This window comes from Otolemur garnettii, unplaced genomic scaffold (genome assembly GCF_000181295.1).
Source record: "Otolemur garnettii isolate 467f Iridium unplaced genomic scaffold, OtoGar3 scaffold00015, whole genome shotgun sequence".
Lineage (NCBI taxonomy): Eukaryota > Metazoa > Chordata > Mammalia > Primates > Galagidae > Otolemur > Otolemur garnettii.
The window spans coordinates 23,507,975-23,523,930 of NW_003852410.1; the positions used below are offsets into that span (position 1 = coordinate 23,507,975).

A 15,956-nucleotide genomic window follows, 5' to 3' on the forward strand; every position below is an offset into this window, starting at 1 on the left:
CTCTACCCAGGGGGATAGCTTGAGGCTCTGTCTCAAAAAAAAAAAAAAAAAAAAAAGAAAAATGGGACTGAACACCAACAATTCCCCAAGGATGAGGAGAACACACAATGCTCTGAGTCTAAGAGAGAAGAGACCCAGTAGCAACTTGGGAAACTCAGGGTAAGAGCAACACTAAGATAAAGAAGTCAGTTACCCTATACCAGCTTAACAGATTCAGGCCAAAGTAAAGGCAAGGAAAAGGAGAACTGACAAACAGAAGGAGAGAAGAAAATCAAGGCATTCTGGGACAGGTCCTCCAGTTGGATGCTGCATTTTCTATCAACTCTATGCTGACCTCATGACAAAGCAGGTCTGAGGACACGTTAATGCAGTGACAGGCTTGACACCATGCCACAGACAGCAATGATCCTCTTAAAGGAGCCCAGGGAGGGGACATACCATTTGCAAAGGAGAGGGGAGAAAAGTGCAGATTAATACAAAGTCCGCCTAGCAATAAAGGCACAAGAAGAAGGCTGGTCATGCTCCTTGCAGATTCTGAGTTAAAACCACTTTTGGCAAAATCTTATTTCTGGGCATTTATCCAAAAGAACTGAAATCAGAATCTCACAGAGGTATCAGCACTCCTATGTTTGCTGAAGTATTATTTATAATAGTCAAGATGTGGGACCAATCTAATGTCCACCAAGAGGTGAAGAGATAAATGAAATGTGGCATATACATTCATGGAAATATTATTCAACATTAAAAGGAAGAAAATTCTGCAATGTGACAAGGATGGTAAAATAAAGAAGCCAGTCACAGAAAGACAAATATTCCATGATTCCACTTATACGAGGTATATATAAAAAAAACAAATTCATAGAATAAGAGTAGAGTAGAGGTTGGTAGGGGCTGAAGGAGAGAATGAGTTTGAGGTAAGCAACATAAACAAGTTCTAGAGATCCACTGTACAATACTTTACCTATAGTCAATAGGACTGTATTGCACACTTCAAATTTTATTAAGAGGGTAGTTCTCACACTAAGTTTTCTCATCATAATAAAATAAAATCTTAAAAGAAGAAATGAAGAAAAAAATGTGTGGATCATCACCATGCTTCACAGATGATTTTAAAAGATCATCTTAGTTAAATGATCTTCTTAGCATCACTCACTGCTGATAGGTACCACATTTCTAAGAGCCAGCAGGCAGGAAGAGGGCAGAGAGGACTTCAAGTTGCGATCCTGATGAGCAACAGGGCATCCTTTTTATGTGAAACTCCCAGCTTGTTGATTAGTAACTCCCCATTTCTTTCCTCCTTCAGTCCCTAGCAACCGCCATTCCACTTCTATTCTATTAATTTGATTATTTTATGTACTTAATATAAGTGGAATCATGCAGGCAGGCTGTGAAACATTCCCCTAGGGGCAACTGGAACCATGATGAAGTTCTACAGAGCCCAAGTGGCATCTTCAACAACAATATACCACTCTACACATTCAATCAGTATCTTATAAAATACAAATATGAGATCAAATTACAACTTGGTAGGAGGAAGGGAAAAGGAAAGAAAAAGTGAATAGGACACAGAAGGCTTTAAGCTAAAGATTCAAAGAAGAGAGGATGGGCTTAAGGGTGAGGGTGTCCATTAACCCAAGACAGGATGCAAAATTCAGAATATATGGATATTATTACAAAAGTTGTAATAAGAAAGTCTATAGCAATAAGACTATTGCAATCCAAAAAGGAGAAAAGGTTCAAATAAACAACCTAACACATCTCACTAGAGTAGTAAAACAAGAGCTAACCAAACCTGAAACGAGTAGAAGAAATAATAAAGATCACAGAGGCAATAGAATTGAAACCAGCAAAAAACCTTAAAAGATCAATGCAACAAAAAGCTGAGTTTTTTTAAAAAATGATAAACAACATAAAAATGTCTTTAGTCAGGCTAAAAAAGAGAGGAGACCCAAATGAACTACATGAGATTAAAAGGAGACATTACAACTGATACTGCAGAAATTCAAAGGATCTTTAGAAATTACTACTATGAGCAATTATATGCCAATAAATTGGAAAACTTAAAAGAAATGGATAAATTTCTAGATAGGAACAACCCACCAAGATTGAACTAGAAAAAAACTCAAATTGAATAAACTAATAACAAGAAATGAGATGGAAACAGTAATAAAGTTTCCCAATAAAGAAAAGCCCAGGACTGGATGGCTTCCCTGCAGAATTCTAACAAGCATTTAGAAACGAACTACCATCAATGCTACTTAAACAATTCCAAAAACTTAATGAGGAAGGGATACCCCCAAATTCATTCTCTGATGCCTGTGTCCCTCTGATATTAAAAACAAAGACACAACAAAAAAAGAAAACTACAGGCCAAGGTCTCTGATGAATACAGATGAAAATCCTCAACAAAATGAATCCTTTAGCAAAATGAATTCAACAACGCATTAAAAATATTCATCATGATCAAGTGGGATTCATCCCAGGGATGCAAGGATCCTTCAACATATGCAAATCAATGTGCTACATATCATACCATAGAACAAAGGACAAAAACCTCATAAGCATTTCAACTGATGCTGAAAAGCATTCAATAAAATTCAACATCCCTTTGTGCTAAAAGAAATACTTTTAAAAAATTGGGTATAGGGTGGCGCCCGTAGCTCAGTTGGCAAGGGTGCCGGCCACATACACCTAGGGTGGTGGATTCAAACCTGGCCAGGGTCTGCTAAGCAACAATGACAACTGCAACCAAAAAATAGCCAGGTGCTGTGGTGGGCGCCCATAGTCCCAGCCACTTGGAAAGCTGAAGCAAGAGAATTGCTTAAGCTCAGGAGTTGGAGGTTGCTGTGAGCTATGATGCCACAGCACTCTACCCAGGGCAACAGCTTGAGACTCTGTCTCACACACACACACAAAATTGGGTATAAAAGGAATTTACCCTCAACATGATAAAAGACATACATGACAAACTCATAGCTAGAATCATACTGAATGCAGAACATATATCATATATGTATATACTATCTCTTTTTTAGGAAAAAGGTCCATGATTTTTTTAAAAATGAGATATTTAAAGACACTTTTGAGCAATCCCTTTCCTTAAAAGGTTCAAAACCACGAAGGCAAAAATCTATACACTAAAATTAAAGAAATTTTGATATTAAAATAAGAACCATGCAAAAAATTTTTTCTACTTTGAAAAATTATAAACATTTCTTCCACTACTTGGAGAACAGAGTGGGGACTAAAATCTTTTGTTCAAATAAATCTTTAGTAAAATAACGTATCAACAATTCTATTAATTTTTATTTTATTTTTTGAAACAGTTTTACTTTGTCACCCTTGGTGGAGTGCTGTGGCGGCATAGCTCATAGCAACCTCAAACTTTTGGGCTCAAGCGATTCTTTTGCCTCAGCCTCCCAAGTAGCTGGGACTATAGGCGCCCGCCACAATGCCCGACTATTTTTAGAGATGGAGTCTCTTGCTCAGTCTGGTCTCAAACCTGTGAACTCAGGCAATCCACCCGCCTCTACCCCCCAGAGTACTAGGATTACAGGCGTGAGCCACTGCACCCAACCCAATTTTATTAATTTTTAGAAGAAAACATTGAGTTTTATAATTTTTATCCGCTTTCCCAAACATAGGTTTTAAAATCACATACTTCAAAGCAGTGATTCTCAATACTTCTTGAACCCTTCAGAATAGCAGCTGGGAAACGCACATAAATACATACACTCATTTATACAGGGGTCCACCAATGCCCTGAAGTCACCCCTAGTTTGCTGACTCTTATTTTACAGCAATATACCACCTTATTATTTGTATACTGGGATTTTAAAGGATATGAAAACTTTAGAACAGACCTCGGATTATTATGTTTTCTTAGTTTATATTTTATCTTTTTGTTTTGAACTACAAAATAAAGCTACTTCAAAGTCACGGAGTTTTAAAAACTGGTAATTTAAAATATAAGAACCGGCTCAGCGCCTGTGGCTCAAGTGGCTAAGGCGCCAGCCACATACACCTAAGGTGGCGAGTTCGAATCCAGCCCGGGCCTGCCAAACAACAATGATGGCTGCAACCAAAAAATAGCTGGGCATTGTGGCGGGCACTTGTAGTCCCAGCTACTTGGGAGGTGGAGGCAGGAGACTCACTTGAGCCCAGGTGTTGGAGGTTGCTGTGAGCCATGATGCCACGGCATTCTACCCAGAGCAATAGCTTGAGGCTCTGTCTCAAAAAATAAATAAATAAATAAATAAAATAAAATATAAGAACCATGGCTTATACATTTTTAAAAATATTCGTATAGGCTTGGCGCCTGTAGCACAGTGGTAACGGTGCCAGTCACATACACGAGGGAGCCAGGTTCAAACCCTGCCTGGGCCACCTAAACAATGACAACTGCAACAAAAAATAGCCGGGTGTTGTGGCAGGAGCCTATAGTCCCAGCTACCTGGGAGGCTGAGGCAAGAGAATCACTTAAGCCCAAGAGTTTGAGGTTGCTGTGAGCTGTGATGCCATGGCATTCTACCAAGGGTGACGTAGTGAGACTCTGTCTTAAAAAAAAAATAAAAATTCATATCTATACATAAAAAAAACTTCCAGACTTGTTTTAAGTCAGTACAACCTAAACCAGAGTAACCTCTTGCATTAAATGGCTATGTGGAATTATTAAAAGTCTTTGAAAGTAACAGATTGGTTAGGATTAGGAAAGAACACTATTCCTTTGAATATAACACTGCTCATTAGATATAATATTTCTCTCAAGATGAAAACTATAATAACACACTTCACATTTTGTCAATTTGAGGCTTTTTTCAACAGAATGAATTATTTCCACAATTACACAATTCAGAACAATCCACAGGGAATCTGATCACCTGTGGGTGAGAGAGACTTTGGGAGCAGTGAGGTACATCCCTGTTCCCTGGGTTTCTCAGGGTAGTTAGCTCTACCTTCAGAAGGCTGCCTACCTTGCATGTCAAAGACCGGGTGCAGGGCTTCTTGGTGTCAAGATCAACGACCCCACAGTGGATGTCAGGATCAAACTCTCGTTCTGTCAAAGAGAGTAATGTCACATAGACATTACAATGGGCTTGCCAAACACTTTTTTATGTATTTTATAAATAAGAAAATAGGGAAAAATCTCAAGACAAATTATAGCCTGAATAAAATCCACCACACTACTAATAAATAACAAAATAAATAACACAAGAGCACTACAAGGAAGCACCAACGTTACTAAAACACTGGGGTGACTGTTGCCATCAGATGGCAGGACAGAAAATTTAAGTTTGTATTACCACATTGTTACACTCAAAAATACACCACTAATAAGCTACTTTTATATTACCTACACACATGCATGCAAGTACACTAATGCTATCTATCTATCTAAGTAAGACACAGTCTAACTCTGCTGCTTGATCTACCTACCTACCTGGAGATAGAGTCTCACTCTGCTGCCCAGGCTAGAGTGCCACGGTGTCACAGTTTACAGAAATCTCAAACTCCTGGGCTCAAGTGATCCTCCTACCTCAGTCTCCCAAGCAACTGGAACTATAGGCACACACCTAATTTTCTATTTTTAGTAGAGGTGGGGTCTCTACTAAGAGACTATCCTCAAACTCTTTAGCTCAAAGGATCCTCTTGCCTCAGCCTCCCAGAGTGCTAGGATTATAGGCATGAGGCACCACACCCAGCCTCACTAATGTTCTTTAAAACTAAGAGTGAAGAAGATAAGCATATAACCTAAGGAACTTCCTCCTAAAGCTGAAGTTGACTAGTTTTACAAAGAGGACTTATACACAGGAATTGATTTGCTTCCCATGAATGCCCACTACATGCATAAACAAAGAAATATTATTAAGAAAGAAAATGTGAAGTTACCTGACAATCTCTTATTTAAAAATTTCCTACTATTAGAATTGTCTTCAGATTTCTTTTCCATAGTGGGCAGTGCAGGAAGCCCTTTGCCATTCAGAATCTGTCCAGGTGAAGGCAAGGTTGGCTTTGGTATTGAGGGGCAGTTAAGGCCAGGCTTGACTGAGGAACTCACAGTAGCAGGACAGGTTGGCCCCACGGCAGATTTCAGTAGTGTGCCATCCATCTTGGGATGAATCTTTTCCACTTTCACAGAGGGTGTCATGCTGTCATAGGAAAAAGGGAGAACACTACTGTCTGAGTGCCCCAGTGGCTCGAGGTGAATGGTGAGCACTACACAGGGCCAACCTCTTAGAAGGCAACTTACAAATTTTGTTAGGACTATCCAGAAAAACCGGTAAGGTTCACATTTATTACGTCTATAAGCCCGTCTGGTGAGGTGAGGCAAAATTCCCAGGGGACCATTAAATATACCTCATCTTTTCAGAATATTTCATACATGGGCCCATGGGATACTCGAATCTGATACCCAAAGCAATATCTATAAGAAGCAAAACATGAAAAGGTCTAAAACAGGGGTCCTCAAACTTTTAAACAGGGGGCCAGTTCACTGTCCCTCAGACAGTTGGAGGGCCAGACTGCAGGGCCCAGGATGAGTCGGCTGCTAAGTAGGACAGGCAGCGGTGGCAAAAACACCCAGCAGGCCAGAGAAATGTCCTAGGCGAGCTGCATGTGGCCCGCGGGCCGTAGTTTAAGGACGCCTGGTCTAAAAGGACAAAAGACCACCTGCAGAACCCTTAGAGAATATCTTCTGAGAAATGTCGTTTTTAAGAAAGAATTCATCAAAACAAAGTAACCTTCTGAGTAAGCAAATACTTCTAAGAAATATCACTAAAAATTTAGGAGAAATCAAACATGCCTAATGTTACCTCCAAGAATAGGCTCTCTGCTTCTGTCAGTGAGGGAGACCAATGTGTAGTGCCAGTAAAGTGGCAATTCTCTAGTCCCTGAAAAAAGTCTCTATGCTAGGCACTTAGAATATAAGCACCTGGCAGGTATACAGTTGGTAAGGGATGAACACTTGTGCCACTAACAAAGAACTGATTTCTCTTAAACTCTCACCGACACTGTCATTTTGGTTGGTTTGGTCTCCCTCTAAAGCCCTAGCTCCAAATAATGAAGACAGTCTTGTCAGTCCAAGTCTGTACTTGCATATCAACTTTGCTCAATGCTGTCAGAGCTCTAACAACTGTTAAGCTGGCAAGTAACTTATGCTGTACAACATTTTCTTTGGCTTTCAGACAGCTACTAGAATGAAAGCCATGCTTGAGGTACTGCACTTTTAACAGATGAGCAGGGGCTGGGGGCTTAGCAACCAGGACAAACAACCCCAAACAGGTGTACCTGGAATAGCCTGACAGCAGCACAGACACTGCAAGACCTCATGGCCTCTCTCAGCTGGCAAGGTCCTTGAGTATCAGGTGCTGGACCCCTTCCTAAGATTAACCAGGTTACCAGACCCTGGAACTGAGTATGTGGCATACCCTCCAAAGGGAGGCAGGCCCCCCAAAAGTCACCCACCACCAGGCTGAGGGATGCCATGGTAAGAAAAGATATTTGTGTATGGGCGTGCGCAGCTGCTGCCTCACGTGACCTCAAGGAACCTGCCAACCCACCCAGGCACTGTGGCAACCTGCCAAAGGCTTGTCTGGCAGGTGTAAACTTCCTCAGTCTTCCCTCATCACTGTTGTGACATGAACCCAAGGGGGGAGGGGAGGAAGCATCCTCCCAGAAAATTCTAGAGCAGCTTCTGGGGATCTCTTCACCTTTTTATCACTACTGTCATCAACAGTAACAGTAGCAAGAGTGCCAATATCCATCATCAACTGTCTCCAAAGGGCCAGACCTATGGCAGGTGCTTGACAAACATTAACTTAAACTCTCACAAACCCTGCACTGTGGCTACTTTTACAAGCTGAGAGAAAAAATGCCTTGCCCAAAGCCTTGCAGCTATGAAGTAACAGAAGTGGGATTTGAATCCAGGCCTCATTGAGTGGTCTTGAGGTTTTCTTGGACAAAAAATTCTCAACCTCATCAAGGCTCCTTCTCATTTGGAAAATGGATGATACTATTCCACAGGTTTTTGTGATAATTAAATGAGTTCACATATACAGCCTAGTTTTAGTAACTGGCACACAATAAAGGATCACTAAGTATCATTAACCTTATTATTATTGCTACTACTACTCTGAAAAGTTTCCTAAGATATAAGGAACAAATACATATGAATTCTCCCCAACGTGGGCTCCCTCTTACATTATTCAGATGCCACTCATGTACACTGTTCCGTTTCTAGCAGGTAAGCTTCACAAACCTTCTCGACCATACTCACATTCTACTATGGGGGACTCTACTCTGCTGAACGGGATGCATTGGCCTGGTGTTCCCCCTGAGTGGCAGTTTGTCTTTGGGCGATTTCAACAACTTGGAACTCGATGAGGATGCGCTACCAACACCTCCACTGGAAGAACGGCTGCTGCTTCCACTTGCACTGCCTCCTTTACTCTTGGACAGAGAAGGGAAGAAGGAAAATACTGAAGCGGGAGGAACGGCCAAAGAAGGTTTGCTGGATGAGCTATGTCTTCTTTCTGTAAACAAAAAGAAAATAGACAAAAAGACACCATGTTTCAGGCAAATCTCAAATAGACTTTCCCTGAAATCAACACACATTTTATGGTAAAAAATGTATCATTAAGTGAAAATACGTTAAGCTCAGAAGCTTTCAGACATGTCTTATCTAGGTCTCACAGACTTAGGATTCCAGGAAATGGCCCTTCGATTTCCAAAGTATCTATTTCAGCACAAAAAGTTTTATTAAATACACCCATTAGGAAATTAAATAACCATTCTAAAGATGAAAATATTGCCTTATGGAGTTTGAACGTTAGAAATGAACCTCATTGGCTGCAAATTGCATTCAGAGAGAAGAAAATTCTTCATTCATTTGCAGAGCTCTGCTAATTCACGTTGTGTACAATTCTTTTCCTCATAGCACCTTTCTGATTTTCGAAATAGCAAAATCTTAAGAAACAAGTTGTACCTTCTTATTTTTCCTGTCACTACCCACCAGCATGCGGCACCAAATAAAATTGTTTCTAGGGTTATCTTGCTATCTGTGCTGAAATTTTCCAGAGAATCATTTCGCCCCTCCTCCCAACTTTTTAAAAAAATAATCTCACTTGACTAGAGATGGCACAGATCCGGTTCACACTACTAAGATGCCAAAGGTGCAACACAAAAGTACCACAAATAGCTATGCATGTTTTTTAAACCAGGAAGTAATTCATGGTTAAGTACAGACTACAAAGGTTTAGCTGAAAATAAATCTATCCAGCAGGAGAATCAGGTTTTCTCAGTCAGGCAATCCATATTAATATAAATCAAAAGCTGCTGAAGAATGTTACCACTGGAAACGAGTAAATTATTTGGTAACTTTATCTACTTGACTACCTTAGTAGCTGCCTTCAGTTAAACTTGTAATTTAAAATGAACACATTTACTTAACTCTTCATGTGATCCAACACTGACATTACAATATGGGAGCTGTATATGTATTTAAAACATTAAGGATGTAAGAATTGATGACTAAATGCATTACTTAAATGGTGTATTTCCAAAGGTCTTCCTATAGCAGTCCTGAGCCTCTCAGTGAAGCTGTGGTGACTTATTCCTGGAAGGACATTACTTCAATGATGCTTTATGAGGTACTTTTTAAAAAGCCTGTTCCACATCAGGAAAACATTATTCTGCTATTGACAGACAAAATTCAAATCCCCCCAACTCAACCACACAAAGGCTATAATCAAGTTAGGAAGGTTAAAGGGATAGTGATTTGTTAAGTGCTACTTGCTTTCCCCCATATAAAAGCTGTATGTAAGGCAAGGAAAACTAAAGTAACTTTATTTTATTTATTTTTGAGACAAAGTCTCACTTTGTTGCTCTTGGTAGAGTGCCATGGCATCATAGCTCACAGCAACCTCAAACTCCTGGGCTCAAGCGATTCTTTTGCTTCAGCCTCCCCAGTAGCTGGGACTAGAGGCACCTGCCACAACACCTGAGTATTTTTAGAGATCTCCCTCTTTTGGAGATAGAGTCTCACTATAGTGCCCTCAGTAGAGTGCTATGGTGTCACAGCTCACAGCAACCTCAAATTCTTGGGCTCAAGCGATTCTCTTGCCTTAGCCTCCCAAGCAGCTGGGACTATAGGGCCTGCCACAATGTCCAGAATTTTTTGATGTTGTTGCAGTTGTCATTGTTGTTTAGCTGGCCTGGGCCAGGCCTGAATCCACCAGCCTGGATATATGTGGCTGGTGCTGTAGCCACTGTGCTATGGGCACCGAGCCTAGAGCTCCCTCTTGCTAAGGCTGGTCTTGAACCCATGAGCTCAGGCAATCTCGGCATCCCAGAATGCTAGGATTACAGGCATGAGCCACTGTGCCCAGCCTCTCTAAAGTAACTTCAGTTATAATTTTCCAAATTTGGATCTGAGGAGTTTTGGTTTTTTTTTAACTTAGTTTTTCTCTTCTCTGTGATCCCAAAACACTCTGAAGATGCTTCCAAATGTCAGCATTTTCAGCCAGAATGGTAAACATCTATTTACAGTTTTGTCACCTGCCTCAGCGCTCCTATGAGCCATGTCTTGGTAATCTTGCTTTGTAAACCATGGCACAGAGTAGGTCTTCAATTAATATTTGTATGACTGGTATAGCTTTTCTTGTGAAAAGGAATAATTTTCAAAAGGCCCCAGACCAGAGGTTGTCAACTTTTGTCTACATATTGGAATAACCTAAGGAGCTTTAAAAAAACACTGATGTACAGGCCTCTCCTTCAGACACTGTGATTTAATTGGTTTGGCATGTGACCTGAGCATCTAGACTTTGTCTAATTTCCTGTGTGATTCTACCATGCAGCCAAGGCTGAGCGACTACCCTAGACTGTGCTGATGCCTCAAGAACCATTAACCACAGGTGAGTAAGTTAACATTTGCTGAGAACACTGCCTGGTACATGACACTATACATAAGGGTTTGGCAAATAAAGCTCACTGCTACTATTTATCCTAAACTAGTACTTTACAAACTTCCATCAACTGGAAACCATTTTTATGGTTCTTACCAAAGTCACATAAAATTCTATTTTTTTACTCAACATTTTTACTTAAATTATCAACCCTATCATTCTGTTTTCCTCCCAGTATATTATTAACCAATTTCCCCCATAATGGGGGCATTATGGGTATTGTGAACAAGACAATTCTTCACACCAGATTTCAAGATGGTTAGTACTACCAATCTCCTACAACTTAATCACCCAGTGCTTCTCTGCCAGAGATAACAGTTGAAACTATTCTCCAGGCTCGGTACCTGTAGCTCAAGGGGCTAAGGGACCAGCCACATACACCAGAGCTGGTGGGTTCGAATCCAGCCTGGGCCGCCAAACAACAATGACAACTACAACCAAAAACAGCTGGGCATTGCGGTGGGTGCCTGTAGTCCCAGCTACTTGGGAGGCTGAGGCAAGAGAATCGCTTGAGCCCAGGAATTGGAGGTTGCTGTGAGCTGTGATGCCATAGCACTCTACCCAGGGCGACAGCCTGAGGCTCTGTCAAGAAAGAAAGAAAGAAAGAGAGAGAGAAAGAGAGAAAGAGAGAGAGAAAAAGAAAGAAAGAAACTATTCTCTAGTCCATTCCCAGATGGGTTCTAGCAGAGTACCATTACTCTTAATTGAGAGATATTTTAGTATCTAAAAAATAATACCTACAAAACAATATGTTTGAGAAGCTTGTTATGTTTTGCTGATATACATTAAAATAAAATATTAAAATTAAAACATTCATCCATATCCCCCCGCAAAAATCACCTTGTATACCCTTTGGGGCAGTGCATGAAAAGAATAACAACATGTCTGTGGTATGAATAGAGAAAATGTGAAACTAGAACTCTGACTTCTAAGAACTGTACTCTTTTCATTCTCTAGGTACCAGAATTAAAATGTGAAACTAGAGCTCTGACTTCTAAGAAGTATACTTCTAACCAGGCTGGTGGTTCTTGCCTATAACCTTAGCACTTTGGGAAACTGAGTTAGGCAAACTGCTTAAGCTCAGGAGTTTGAGATCAGTCTGAGTAAGAGTGAGAACCCATCTCTACTGAAAGTAAAAAAACCAGCCAGGCGTGGTGGGCACCTATAGTCCCAGCTACTTGGGAGGCTGAGGTAAGAGGATTGCTCAAGCTGAGGAGTTTGAGGTTGCTGTGAGCTATGATGTCAGGACACTCTAGCCTGAGACAACAGAATGAGACTGTGTCTCAAAAGAAAAAAAAAGTATACTCCTTTTATTCTCTGGGTACCAGAACTCTCAAACAGGTGTCTCAGAACAACTATGATATACTTTCTCTGAAGAACAAAAGGTTAGATAAAATTCTCAACGTAATTAAATACTATCACTTTGGCTATAAAGTTTGTTTTGAGAATGCAATTTATTCTAAAGTGACTGATATACTAGGGAATAATGTGGGCATAATGTGACCTTCTATTTGATTTTTTTGGGACTTTTGTCTACGAGAGACTCTACATCAGTGGTTCTCAACCTTCCTAATGCTGCACCCTTTAATACAGTTCCTGTGGGTTGTGACCCACAGGTTGAGAACCGCTGCTCCAGATAAATGCAGAAAACTACACCCTCCTGAGCTGAGCCACATGGGAATGTGACACACAAAATGCACACCCCGGCACATCCACTACTCCCCACAGTTCACCAAGGGTGTCAAGAACCATATACCTACCCACATCTGGTGCTACAGCTTTCCAATTTCAGATAACTTCCTTCCACCACTTCATAGTAACTCACAAACTACAGCCCTTCCCACACCCACTTCCACAAGCAAACACCAGATCCTTTCGAGATAAGCTGCCATATTTACTCTAGTATTTACATACTTTTAAACTAGTTAACATATGTAAGACTGTGCTAGTGTTTTCATTAGCTTTCTATCTTTTTGTGTGTGTGTCACCAGGAAGTTTGTGTTTTGCTTTATCCCTATTTTCCCAATAAGCCTCATGTGGTTTTTATTGTGCAATTTTGCATAGTGCTGTAATTTTTTAGGAATGCATGTTGTGTTATAGCAAAACTCACTGTAACCTGAAGCTTGTCCTTTCAACTTTCTATTCCCATTATGGTCCACTCTCGCCATTTTCTTTAGTTAACATCTTCTTGTTTACTATCTCTTACTATTGAATTCAGCAGTAGAAAATCAAGACTTAACACTTCCTACCATTAAAAGTTTGTTGATGTAGTAGTATTGCAAAAACATTTATTTTCTACTTCAACAATAAAAGCTATTTTAAAACTAAGAATGGTGCTCTATCATGCAAATTTCTTCCATTCACTAAAACTTGAAACAGATTTTGCGCGCACACGTGTGTATGTATGTGTGTGTAAGTAACTGGGATCCAGCTCAAATTCTTGTCACGCTACTGAATTAAGTTGTTCCTTTACTTCAACTGGCAACTCAGTCTATGACAAGGACAGCACCTGGCTTTCCCATCACAAGAAAGCAAGGAGGAAAAAACAAATTTAATTATAGTTGAGATGGAGTTCCCTCATTCTTTCACTATGGGTCTTTATTTTTCTTAAGATTTTAAATTGGGCTTCCAGGTTAAAAAAATGCATTTGCTCCTAAATCAAGACAGAAATGAGCAAATTACAGGTGGGGTTAGGGATAACCTGAATTCTCAATGTAATTAAATACTATCACTTTGGCTATAAAGTTTGTTTTGAGAATACAAATTTATTCTAAAGTGACTGATATACTAGGGAATAATGTGGGCATAATGTGACCTTGTATTTGATTTTTTTGTGACTTTTGTCTATGAGAGATGCTACATCAGTGGTTCTCAACCTTCCTAATGCCTCACCCTTTAATACAGTTCCTGTGGGTCATGATCCACAGGTTGAGAACCGCTCATTTTTATATTAAATGGACAAAGTGGTGGACAGATGCTAAGTGTAAAAGCAATGTGGTCTGCTGAGGAGTACAAGTTGAGTTTTCAAAGCACTCCTCTCTCCAGGATCTGGCAGCAGCCCAGAGAAAGCACACTCTGGCACGAATGAGGAGGGCATTCATCGTGCATGCTCCAGCAATGCAGAGACAGACAGGAAGATTGACAGACAAGTACAGATAGAGGGGTACAGCAGGGACAAAGAAAAACATACCTGAATGTATATGTATGTGTGTGTCAGGGGAGAGGACGGGACAGACAGGCAAAAACGGGGAGTGAGGAAGAAGGGGTGAAGAGAGACAGGGAACTCCATAGGCCTCTCTTCTTCTTTGTGGCTCTAACATGTGACATGGCTGAAGGCAAGGGCAGGATATGGCGGAGGGTATGAAAGAGGACAGACTGGAGGTCTTCCAAAATGGGCACCACCGGTAATACTGTGCTTATAATTCTGAATTCATGTGGAGATTTTAAAATATATATATTATTAATATCTAGGTACAAACCAAAAAACTTCAAAGCAAACAAATCTGTTTATATCATAAATATTGCTTTGAAAATAACTAAAAATAGTTTATAATGTATAGGTGTTGAAAATAGGGTACAAACATAAAAAGCAGTAGAAACAAGTTGTAACTTCAAATGCTATCATTTGTAATTGAAAAAAATCTAGCAGGATAAATATCAAGCTTTTTAAAGAGTTATCCCTCATATTATAGGTCTATTTTTAAAAGCTCTCATGTATGTTTTTGCTATGATGTAGTTTATTTGATTATCAAATATATACTTTCAAGAAAGAGAAATGGGGCTTGGCGCCTGTGGCTCAAGTGGCTAAGGCGCCAGCCACATACACCTGGGCTGGCAGGTTCGAATCCAGCCTGGGCCCACCAAACAACAATGATGGCTGCAACCAAAAAATAGCCGGGCGTTGTAGTGGGCGCCTGCGGTCCCAGCTACTTGGGAGGCGGAGGCAGGAGACTCGCTTGAGCCCAGGAGTTGGAGGTTGCTGTGAGCTGTGATGCCACCCAGGGTGACAGCTTGAGGCTCTGTCTCAAAAAAAAAAAAAAGAAAGAGAAATGGCATTTCGTGTTCTGGTCTCAATTCCACACATGCAAAAATAAAGCAAGGCATACTATTATTTATGAACAAAGTATCAATTTGTCCTGTGTTCAACAAGTATCATGCAAGATTGACTAACAACTAAGAAATCCCCACAAAACTCTTTTTGTTGACGGCACTTTTCTTCCATCTTATTAAACCTTTTTCTGATCTTTTATAATCCAAACTGACCGATGAAAAGTCTCACCTTTAACAACATCATCAACAGCTGCCAGCATTTATTGAACAGAAACCATGTGCCGGGCACCATGCTATGGGATTTAAAAGGATTATCTCATTCAATCCTGACCCATCTTTCTAACAAACTAGACAATATTATTATCCCAACTTTCTAGATAAGGAAGTAAAGGTTTTAATGGACTCAAGTCAGTTATCCAATGTCACACAACCAGTAAAGAGGCAGAGTGAGGTGCAATCTCAGGCAGGCTGACTTCAGCACCCAGGTGGAAACACACTGCAACCTGCCTGCCCTTCAACAGTGTTATCAGCAAGCCACATAACACATGATCCAAAGGCAGGCAGAAGGCAGGGGTCAAGCTAAGGGGTAAGGTGTGTACTTCAAGTGCTCAGCACAGGGAGGCTGTCAGCATAAAAGTCTACATGACTGAACATATGAGGTCACTGATAATAGGCTTTCTGGTAAATTCAGGGTGGGATCCAGAATCTGTTTAAGGGAAAACCAAGTTGTTTTAAATCTCATCTTTCCATTTTGTTCTCCTAAAGATCAGCAATGAGTGTGTCAGGCGTTATAGAAGTTTTTCTTTGCTCAGGGGTCCTTAAACCACCTAAGATGGTTTGAAGAGCAAACTGTGGTAGGCTGCCTGTGATCAGGGCTGCCTTTCTGGCATGGCTAAAAAGAATCAACTTACACAGTTCCTTGATGAGGATGTTCTACACAAGACC

The 15,956-nt window shown here is 40.4% G+C and overlaps 1 protein-coding gene across 6 annotated transcripts in view; it reads right to left on the reverse strand.

Moving 5' to 3' along the window:
* ATXN7 (ataxin 7) overlaps positions 1-15,956 on the reverse strand; it is a 124,037-nt gene that overhangs the window by 20,413 nt on the left and 87,668 nt on the right. For all 6 annotated transcript variants that reach the window (XM_023510703.1, XM_023510700.1, XM_023510701.1 and 3 more), the window contains 3 exons: positions 8,276-8,531; positions 5,890-6,149; positions 4,974-5,056 (listed from right to left, as the gene is read on the reverse strand). In XM_023510703.1, the coding sequence (XP_023366471.1) occupies positions 4,974-5,056; positions 5,890-6,149; positions 8,276-8,531 (599 nt within the window). The remainder of the gene's footprint in view (positions 1-4,973; positions 5,057-5,889; positions 6,150-8,275; positions 8,532-15,956) is intronic.